Genomic DNA, 11346 nt, shown 5'->3' with positions numbered 1-11346 from the left:
TTTATATTAGAATTCATTATTACGTTAATTTCATTCCCAAATTAGTAGTCCACTCCATTATTAAGAACCATAAATTTGGAAATGCTTAAAAAATTATAGTAGAATAAGATTGAAACCTACGATAAAAATAAGCTAAAAAATATTTTGTTATAAAGCTTTTATTTTTTGGATTGAAATAAAGGAGTAAAAAAAAGGAAGGAAACAATTGTGAAAAGTGTAGGTTTTTTTATTGGAGAAAGAGAGTAGGAATCCAACACAAGTGAAGGAGAAATTTAAATTTGTCAGTGTGATTGTTGTAATAAAAAAATATATAATAAAGTGATATATTTATAAAATAATTAAACTATTATTTTGTTATAAATTAATTTTAATTAATATTAATTATAATTTTATTATTATTATTTTACTTTTATTTTTATTACTACTATTTTAATTTTATTATTTTATGATTTTAATTATTTTTAATATTTAGGATTTTTTATGTTGTTTTAATATTTATTTTATTATTTATTATTACTTGTACTTTTTTACCTTTTATTTTTCTTAGTATTATTTTTTATGATTTTATTATTATTGTTGTTGTTATTTTAAATATTTTTTTATTATTAATTATAATTTCAATGTTATTTTAATAATATTATTATTTTATTGCATTATATAACATAATAATTAATTAATTAATTATGTTATATATCTTAGCATGTATGATTGCTTTATGTCATAATATAACATGGAATTGTTGGAGTAGAAGAACAATAAACATAAGAGTATAAACTATATTATTCTTTCAACTATTTTTTTATGAGTGTCAATATTTTGTTTTATATGGTGTCATATATAGAACTATGCATGCACTATGCGTCAAATCCGTTTTCGTTTTTTTTTTTTGCAAATCGAGTATTAAAAACCGTTACGATCCACTGATAAAATAAAACCGTTACGATCCGCGCCTTTATCAAGCCGTTTACAATTTAAACGTGCTTACTAACAAATCAGAAGCACTCTGAAATCCAAAACATGGCCTCAGTCACTCACCGAGAAAACCGCGTCAACCACGACGTCCTAACCGTCTACCTTGCCGGAGATTACATCACCGTCACTGTCACCGCCAGCGCCTCCGTCGTCAAGCGCTGGCTCTCCTCTACGCTCTACTTCAGCCGCAACTTCGTGTACTTCAACCGCCTCGTTGTCGGCCTCGGCGTCCAGTGGACTACCGGTGGTCGCAACCCGGCGTTGGACACGTTGCAGCTCTGTGTCGGACGCCGCTGCCTCATCTTCCAACTCGCGCACGCCGACGGCGTGCCGAAGAGCCTCCGCACTTTCCTGAACGATCCTAGCCACACCTTCGTCGGATTCTGGAACCACTCCGACCGGCGGAAGCTCAAGTATTCGGAGTACGAGTTGGAGATGTTCACCGATCCTCTAGATCTGAGGCTGTTCTGCGAGAATCTCCGGCAGGCTTCGGTGGAAGAGATCGTGGAGGAGTGTCTCGGTTTCCAAATATACAAACCGAGTAAGATTGGCAGGAGCATGTGGTATAATTCATATCTCAGCGACGAGCAAGTTACTTACGCCACAGTTGATGCTTACTGTGCGTTCCTCATCGGTAGGAATATCAGAGCCTGGAGCATCTGATGTAAATCTGGCTGCGTTTTTTCAGGTTTTGCTTAGTTTCTTTTGTAGTTTATTATTTCTTTTCTAGGTTATTTTTGGATTTTCATTAATAATGAGTTGACAATATGCTCATTATTGGTGCTTTTATATTCAAAGATAGCAGAAATTATGTGATAATCAGTTTTTTCTTTTCTTTTTTGTGGTCTATGATTCTGGTTTTTGATAAAGTAATTTCATGAAACGAAAAAAATATTTATATGACCAGAGAAATTATCTCTAGTAATGAATACGGATATAGAGTTTATTTTAGGAAAAAAGATGATTATATATCTTGGACTTTGTTGAGGCAAGTGTAACGGTACATCATCTTTAGGTTTGAGTATGGTTGAGAAGGTTTATTGTAAATGAGGAGAGATTTTAGTTCATTTGTGATATTTTGAGTATTTAGTAGAGGTAATTTGAGTAAATATGTCAAGAAAGCTGTGAGTGAAAGAATGTAATGAAGAAGAAATGAGAAATTGGTGGGTATTGTGTAAAGGATAAATTTGCTTTATTTGATTTTTTAAAATATTTTTGTAGTTTTATTTTGTTTTTTAATTATTTATTATCCATTAATAAATAATATTTTTACATTGATAATTATATTATGGAAAATAATCTATTTTTTAATTAATCTTTTAACAAAACAAATCATATTTTAAAATATACAATTTTGATTTTAGATACAAAATAGCCTATTATCCTTCATTAATTCAAGTACACATATTTTCTACTTAAATTCACCGCCTTTCCGTTAAATCACATCATCTCATTTTTTTATTTTCCATTGAGCGGGGATGGTTTATATAAATCGTCTTTTGCTTGTTGTGAGACTTCTGAATGCACTTAGAGGAGAATAAACTAGGAGAGTTAGCTTTTAAAACCTTTTTTTGGCTTTAAAAATGAATACGAAAATGTGCTAGCTAAGTAGTGGTAGAAAAAACTTCTGAATATATATTATTTCTACCGGAGAAAGAGGGATGTTCACATGAAAAACACTTTCCCCAATACTAGTAAGTAAAAATAAAGGTGTGATAATTATTTTAAAAGAATTAGAAATAATTATCCTTGAATTTGAATTAACTTAATTAACTCACTGAAAAAATTAATAAATAACAATCAAACTTAGAAAAAAAAAATCACTATATTAACTAAATTAGATAATAATTAAAAACTGAAAATTATTGATATATAAAATTATTTATTAATAACAATGTATAAAATAAATTTTAAATTGATATCTAAATAAGTTATTTAAATTTTAATTATTAATATTTTAAATTTTAAATTGACCTATAGTATTAATCAAAATTAATTTAGAATATAAATTAATAAATAGTTAAAATCTTGAAAGATAAGAATTAAATATGAATTTAAAAACTATTTTAAATTTTTTTATTAGTAATATAAATGAATTTAAATACGAATAACTTTTTTAGTTTATAAAATAGTTTCTAATTTACGTAACTATTTATTTTAGTTTTTAAAATTATTTTCATTTAAAACGATTTTTTTGAGTGTCTGTATTAATATTTTATATAAATCTTTGCAGCTAATTCAGTGTATTTTTGTAATAATTTCAAAAAAAGAAGTAATTTCATAATATTTAATAATAGATGTATTATATTTTCTAAATATTTAGAAATTAAAATAAATACTTTTATGTTTAAATATTTTGTTTTTCAGTGTTTAATAAGGACCAAATCATTTACCCATACAAATTAAAAATAAATCAAAAGAATCGGAAGCTTTTACATGAAACTAGAAAATATTGTCGTGATTCTAAAGCAAAAATTTAATTTATAAATTAAGTATATACGATATTATATTATATTATATTTCCAGTTATAGTGGAAATATAAAGTTCACGAAAATAACATCAATTTTTGTTATTAAAATTAAAAATATTATATTTCGCAATATTCTATATTTAACTTTAATCAATACAGACATTATGTTTTAATGTTAATAATATTCTGGAGATTTTATTTAAAAAAAATATTAATTATTTTTATTAATGTTTATTTGACAACTTTGTTTTACTTACAATTTAATAAATATTAATATTTTAATTATTTATAAAAATTTATAATTTTTTTAGTTGTGATTTTTTTTTTTTGCATTTTTTTTCCTGTTGTAATTATTAATATTTGTTGTAGTTGTATTTTAGTTCTTTTGATAATTCTTTATTTTTTGTAATGAAGCAGAAATGAGGAGAGCAAAATTTTATCAACAAATATAAATAAGAGAAATGTTAGTGATAAAAAAAATTCTGATAAAAACCTTTGAATACGATAATTAGAAATCATATCAACATAGGTGATTTTCAATATCAAAATTAAAGCACTAATTCAGAAATTAATCTAAATTCAAAATCATATTATATATATATATCCACTATTTGAGGTCAATATTTTTTTGTTTATTCTGTTTTATTCTTTAAGATTTGAAAAAATTTAAATATAGTATCCAGTTCATTTTATTGTTTTATGCATGAAATGATGAAATAAAGAGAGTATAATATGCATGATCGAAGCTTACATAGTGTTGAGCACAAGTAACAAATTTTTAAAGAAAGATATTTTATGGATAGAAAGAAGAGGTATCTAATAAATAACAGACTAGGTGAAACTGTTACATGCAGCACACAAAAGTAGGGAGAAAAGGGAGAAAACTCAACAACGTCCCTATGCATAAAAATAGACACAGGAAGTTTGATGGGAAGAAGCTCCGCTAAATCAGTTGTTTCCAACAAGATAGCATGAGTCAGTTCCACATATCCTCTGCAAGGATTTCGACAGTGAGCTTACTATGCGGATAAACAAACTACCAACATCAAGCGTCTATAAACACAACCATTGCAGGTTACCTTCTCCACATTCAAATCCCTCAAGCAATGGAATTCTCAAAAGATTTTCTCTCTCTTTCTCTACCAGGTTACACTTCAAAAAAGAAAAGGAAGAGCTCTCTCTCGAAGGAAGCTCCCCAGAAAAAGAACAGGGCAAAGAAGGTTCCAGTTACTCACAACAGTGGTGGTGAGGTGGATGCAAATGCTCCCATGACAACTTTGTTACTCTCAACAAGTCCCGTGTTAGCACCATATAACTATGGTGGTGGTCCTGTGAATGAAAAGGCTCCTGTTTCTGCATCCTCATCATGTCCTCGCCGTGCACCTGTGAATGAGGAAACCATTGTTCCACCTTTTCCATGGGCCACGGATAAGCGAGCCAGGATCCACAGCTTCACATACCTCCAGCAAAAAAAGATTACCAGGATCAGCGGGAACGTTCAGTGCAAGAACTGCTTGAGAGAGTTCGAGATTGAACTTGATGTGGTGAAGAAATTGAATGAGTTGTTGAGATTCGTTGAGAAGAAAGGAGAGAGCATGAATGATAGGGCACCAGAGGAATGGATGGAGCCAGTGTTTCCAAAATGTGAGCATTGTGGAGTAGAAGCTCTGGCACCCATCCTTGCTGGTGTCAAGAAGAAGGCCATCAATTGGTTGTTCTTGTTTCTCTCTCAAACGCTGGGTTGTTGCACCATTAAACACCTAAAGTATTTCTGCAAGCACACCAAAAACCATCGAACTGCTTCCAAGAATCACCTTGTTTATTCCACCTTCCTAGGACTCCACAAACAGTTTCTTCATGACTAGTTCGATTCTTCTTCGTACACGCTCTGGGTACGAGAAATTATCGTATGGTCCGGGACCATACTTGATCTCTTCTTCACAACAAGCAGTCATGCTTTTTAATCTAAAAAAAAAAAAATTACCTGCTATGTAAGTATAAACTGTGACTGGGATCCTTTGATCTCGGACCATAAAATAATTTTTCCTTCAGTACCTAGTCTTTACTTTCTTATCTCAGTTGTTGCATTGGACTTGTTTCTGATTCTATGAATCTATGTCTCTGAATAAAGTGATTTTGAAATTTAGATTTCTGTTTTCTATTTTAAGGTAGATTCAAGTGCTACTGTGTTTACTTTTGCTTTGAGTAGCATTATGATATTGTTATCGTTTCATTACTTGGTCAATTCTAACTCTTTTCGCGATTGATAATGACCAAGTTCTTTTCTAACCTTTGTATCTGTTTATTCATGAGGTAAAAATTTACAAACGGGTGATTTTTTGTTTGATATTATTAAAATGGTTTAAAATTATATGGGGCGCTTACATGACATAACTTAAAATCGTGTTTTATAAATATGACAATAATTTTTATGTTAATTACGACTCACAACACACAACTTTTGATTATCTAAACTTAATTGTCTTTTCTTTTAAACTAAAATCTTCAAGTCATGCAGGCGACATGACTTTGGTAGGCTGTATCAAAGCTTTTCCTCTCTCTGTTTTAAGAAGCTGGGAGCAATTTCTTGTTTTTCCAACATTTGCACATAATAATAATACACAGAAAACAACAGTACTATATTTGTGAAATGTTCTGTCACAAGGTTATGGATACCAACACATTTCAACTGTAATCAGAATCAAACTTAGAATCAGACTTAGAATCAGAATCAGAATCAGAATCAGAATCAGAATTAGAATTAGAATCAGAGTCAGAATCAGCTTCACAGCAGCGACTGAACTTTAAGTGGGTAGGAAAAGAATCCATGGAGACGCCAATGAAAAGAGAATTTGTGTCAGGACTAAAAGATAAACCAGATACATGCCCAAAAATATCGATCTCCTGCTTCGTCTCAAACTCATCAATCACATGATAGACATGCACATAATCAAGGTCTTCACCCATTGCCATAAACTCCCCATCAGATGTGAAGCATATTGAAGTAATTGCTCTCACATTGCCCTCAAGAACATGAACAGACGTTGACAAATTCCGAGCATCCCAAATGCGACATGTTCTGTCTTGGTTTCCAGTGGCAAAATTGTACTCATTATTAGGATACCATGCAGATGAGCATGTGTAACCAAAGTGTCCACTCACAGAATCAATGATCTACATGTTAAGACAAACCACGTTTAAATTAGAATCCGCTAACTATCACTCAAATATTTACCATTTCTAATTCGATTTATAAGTAAAACAAAACTTAGAAATACAAGCTTAGCTACATGTCAAATTATGAATCAAGAGAACATTTTCTTACAAGACGCAACACAAACTTGAAACAGAAACATCAATAAAATACACTAAACAACCAACCATTCCACTTTTAGCATCCACTAATTTCCCTTGCGGGTCGTCTCCCACAGCTACAAACATTTTTCCATCCGGGCTCCATGAAACATGCTGCGTGCACAGATTTTGATTACCATCATGCCAAAATGCCAATCAAAGTTAACATTATACACATTTTAATGACAAAGTTGAGATTTTACTTACATTCACTGGCCAGGGGAATCGAAAATCACTACAAAACTGAAAAGTCTCAGCATCGAAGTCTTTCACACTACAGTTTTGGCCTGAAGTCATGAAATGAACAGCTCCACTGCCAAATCAATTAATTGTTAGACCACACGAGGTTTGTGATTCACCTCATCAACAAAAAATAAGTGAAGGTAGTGACCTCCGATGGTTATAAATGTCAATAGCATTGATCTTTCCCTGTGGCTCACAACTCGGAGGGACACAGAAACTAACCCCTGGACGATCTAAGAGCTGCAAGACATACGTAATTTAGCAAATTAATTAAGGATATCTTCACTTATATCCACTTGTTTAATCACTAATTTGCAATTAACCATATTAACAAGAAATCTCTCCTCCATCTAAAATGAATTGCTTTTTTACCTTGCAAATTAGTTGTCCTTCAGTGCCTCCAACAATCAGCAGTTTATCACGTATAGTCATTGCACTAATCTGTGTCATATAAAATCCTCCCATGTGGTTTCCAGGATGTAGCTATTCTCAAATGGTGACAAAACTATAAATTTTCATATTCTTCATTCTGTGATGCTTTCAATTATAAAACAGTGCCAAAACTAGTATTACCTCTGATGGGGCTACATGCCCTTCCAAATCCAAGATTGTTGTGTTCTGAGAAGTTAATGCAGGGCAGTGGCCAATTTGGTACCTTGTGCCAAGATACACATCATCCTTTGACGTCGACCAAACCATACCAGCATTGTACTGCGAATGACAACTTATTGTGAATGTTGCACATTAATTAAGTGTTACAAATCAACCTTTGAAACTCTAAAAGAAAAGAGTTACCGTGTCCTCGTAATATTGTTCTGTGCTCATTGAACAACAATCGTATTTAGCAAAACTATAATATTTCGCTCCCGTTTTTGTTTCTTTGCAGTCCTGCACATCAGAGGTTAATTATTTGAATAGAAAAAGTAAAGAGTCAAAAGAAAGATTAATTTGCACACAAAGTGTTTTTTAAATTAAAGCAAAAGACACTACCTCCTTCAGGGGTACTTTTTCAGTACTCAGAAGATGTCGTAATCTGTATTTTCTAAATCGCTCACGACTACAGTCAGTTAAGTCCCAAGATATACCTTGAATGTCTTTTCTCTCCCACTCCCTTGCATGTTCTTCAGCAGAGGTCTCACAGCTACTCTATTTTTCCAACGAGAGACAAAAGAAAGAGTGTAAACAAAAGTAGGGCAACATTATATTGTGTTAAATTGCCATAATAACGAAAAAAAATTCAAATTCTGATTATGGGTACATTCTCCAGTAAATACCAGTATCATTCGTCGAACAGCTTCATTGTTCACTTGAATCGGCATTTTATGCTGTGTTCTTGAAAACGCGTTGTTAAAGAAAAACAGAAAGAAAGGATCACAAATTAAGAACTAGAAAGAACGAACGCGAATCAGAAGAGAGCTGCAAAGACTAAGTGAATTTTCAACTTGTGGATGTTGTCGTTGGAAATCAAACTCTTGCATCGGAGTCATGGAAGGCCCTGAAAAAGTACTACATTACAAGATCAAAGACCAAGAACTAAAGAAGCATCAAGAATCAATATATGAGTGATGACAAGATTAGGAATTTAGAAGAGGAAATCGAGAAGAATGTTAAGTTTCTTAAGAAAGTACAGGAGAATAATGAAACTTTTAAAAGTGTAAACATTAGTAGAAAGGTGTGAATGCAATTTTATTTTAATAAATTTTTTTATAAGATTTGAGTTTTAATTTTTTTTTTTCTGAAAAGTATAGTGAGCCATCGTTATCTAATTTCTGTTTTCTACTAACCAAATGTAACTTTTGTGTAGCTTTTTAAATTCCTTCAACGAGATGTTAACATGTTGGGTATATAACATTTTGGCACATTTCTAACACATGCTTTTGTCCGGTGCGTTCTTAAACTTTCAAAGCAAGCAAAGAATAAAGAAATTGTTGAAGGAATTACCTATCAAAATTTCCACTATTTTTAAACTTATCCAAATTTCTCTCACGAAAATTTTAATCACGAATTAGGTTGCCTGCATTTATACTCAAACATATTACGTTTCTTAACATGAGTTAGATTTCTCGCAATTCTAACATACTAAGGAACCAATTAACATTCCCTAGCTAGGACCTAAAAGAAAATACTAGTTCATTCAACTCTATAATTACATCCAAAGTTATATCCATAATATTGCATAAACTTTTTGGCTATTTTAACATATGAAAACTAAACTTTATGCACATAATTTTTTTCTAACACTGTCTAATCTTTTATGTTTTAAATCAAAGCCAACCATTAGAGTCATTCTAATAGTAAAGAGATACATAGATTGTACAAGTTTTACATCTGGTTCTAACCTAATAAGACTGTGGATTCTGATAATGAAGGACAAGAAAAATCCAATAATCAAATTCATGCAATAAAAAATTCTTGGCTACTAACATCTTTATTGCCATAGTACATCAACAAAGTTTAATTTAAATCAATTATTTTTTGTCAACCAATTTTTAATTTATTTTTAAAATTTCAACACCAAATCCAATTTTAAATTTAATTTTTTTTATTTAAAACTTAACTATGCATTTATTTCATAAAGCTACATGTTTATGTATATAATTTTTCTCTAAAAGATCACATAAAATAAAATATTTTTAACTGTACCAGTGTCTCATTGATGATGTGACGAATATTTCACTAATGACGTGACCAGATAATGTACGGATGACATGAACTAAATCAATTTCTACGAAATATTATACACGACATAATTAGTCTAACCAAAAGTACAAAATTTTACTTTGATATCGAGATTAACTTTGAAACCTAACTCATTATAACCCTATAAATATGCATTCCACGTAAGATAAAGTTACACATCATTAAACATTATTTATTATTTTCACTTACTATATACCAAAATCTTGGTAGTCAAATTAAGTATCTTACCCTCATAATCAGTGACTAAATTCCGTGCAATATAGGTCTTGAAGCATTCAAAAGGACGGAGAATACTTCTCAGCCCGAACCAGGATAAAGTATAATAAATATCTATTAAAAATTCTTTGATAATTTAAAGATTTTTTACATCATATATAAATGTTTTCATACACCGATAAATAAATCTTTAGCTTACAAGAAAACTTAAACATTTCTCCTTTTTAATATATACTTTATAAAGTTAGATATTTGCAACTGTGTGTAGTATACTGGAATTTGGATTCATTGCCTCCAACCAAGAATCATTTGGGTTGTCAACAAATGACAAGACACCCTATCTATCCTTTCTGGATTTGATTATTTTTAAGCATCAATTGCCATCAATTCAACTCAGATTACACGAAGATGCGACTTTTCTGGATTATAATATAGATTATAATGGGTGGAAAGTTTGAGAATACTGGAAAAGTCACACCCCAAAATCCAAATGACCTTTTATTGATATCAGTCAGAAGGAAATCAAAATCTGTGTGATTTGAAGATGAGAATATTCAGTTGGAGGCTTCATGGTGAAAAATATTCATCACCCTTTTTCCTTTTTTCTAATTTCTCTATGTTGATCTTCTCCTGTTCATTGTATCAGGAACTGAACATGCATGCCAATTGGGAAGCCATCATCATGGAACTACATAATTTCACGATTTTGCATTCCACCAAACCAAACCACTTCCTTCCTTTGTAGTGGGTACTGTACGTGTAATGCTTTAATTAAGTTATTGCTATATATCAACTGTCTTTTCAATCTACACCTTTCTATTAACAATGGGCCATGAATAGAAAGGGAAAGAGAGAGAAAATTTTCATAAATATAAACTTTACACAAAACCTTATCTTTAGCTCGCAAAAATTTCAAACCCATCTCTTCGTCCTTCTAAGTTCCACCTTCTCTCCAGAACCTAACTTTTTGCCATACTCCTAAGGTCCTAACAAGTTCACAACTTTTTAGTTATAAAACCTAAATTCAAATAATACCTCTCCTTTTCTCTGTGTATCCATTTCTTGAATTATTGATCCATTCCCTGTGTACGTGCCTGAAGGGTGCAGTACTGCGCTAAATTATTATCCACTATTCACCATGCTTATTTTCTTAATTTCCTTCCTTTTTAAAAAAATAAATAAATAACTAGACATTCAATTCATGTTTGAATTTTTAAAAATTATAAAATTGCAACTTCTAAATTTCAAAAGTTAACTCGAAATAATGTGGAAAGTAGAACCTATTACTGTCGTGATTAATGTTTTAAAATGTAAAGCGCGTCTGGTGTAGCCGCAACGTCATATCATAGTAAAGTGATCAAAATAGTTAAATATGAGTAATGATGTGATT

The 11346-nt window shown here is 31.1% G+C and overlaps 3 protein-coding genes across 3 annotated transcripts; 2 read left to right on the top strand and 1 right to left on the bottom strand.

Annotated features, from left to right (window-relative positions):
* The first annotated feature begins 1017 nt into the window (after positions 1-1017).
* Positions 1018-1754, top strand: LOC137833532 (uncharacterized). The gene has a single exon (XM_068641875.2). It carries the CDS (start codon positions 1018-1020, stop codon positions 1633-1635), a length of 618 nt encoding a protein of 205 aa, XP_068497976.2. The 3' UTR covers positions 1636-1754.
* Positions 1755-4549: 2795 nt separating this feature from the next.
* On the top strand, positions 4550-5308 carry LOC137833530 (uncharacterized). Its single transcript, XM_068641874.1, has one exon. It carries the CDS (start codon positions 4550-4552, stop codon positions 5306-5308), a length of 759 nt encoding a protein of 252 aa, XP_068497975.1.
* A 527-nt stretch (positions 5309-5835) lies between these two features.
* LOC137833122 (uncharacterized) lies at positions 5836-8706 on the bottom strand. The gene is made up of 9 exons (XM_068641494.2): positions 8315-8706; positions 8031-8186; positions 7836-7928; positions 7614-7751; positions 7413-7523; positions 7189-7280; positions 7005-7110; positions 6825-6911; positions 5836-6617 (listed from the first exon to the last, which is right to left on the bottom strand). Exons 1-9 carry the CDS (start codon positions 8357-8359, stop codon positions 6129-6131), a joined length of 1317 nt encoding a protein of 438 aa, XP_068497595.1. The 5' UTR covers positions 8360-8706; the 3' UTR covers positions 5836-6128.
* Positions 8707-11346: the final 2640 nt, after the last annotated feature.

The sequence above is a fragment of the Phaseolus vulgaris genome, chromosome 6 (assembly GCF_051622355.1).
Source record: "Phaseolus vulgaris cultivar YP4 chromosome 6, ASM5162235v1, whole genome shotgun sequence".
Taxonomy (NCBI): Eukaryota; Viridiplantae; Streptophyta; class Magnoliopsida; order Fabales; family Fabaceae; genus Phaseolus; species Phaseolus vulgaris.
The sequence above is the reverse complement of the archived record's forward strand: the minus strand, read 5'-3'. Positions and strand labels throughout refer to the sequence as shown.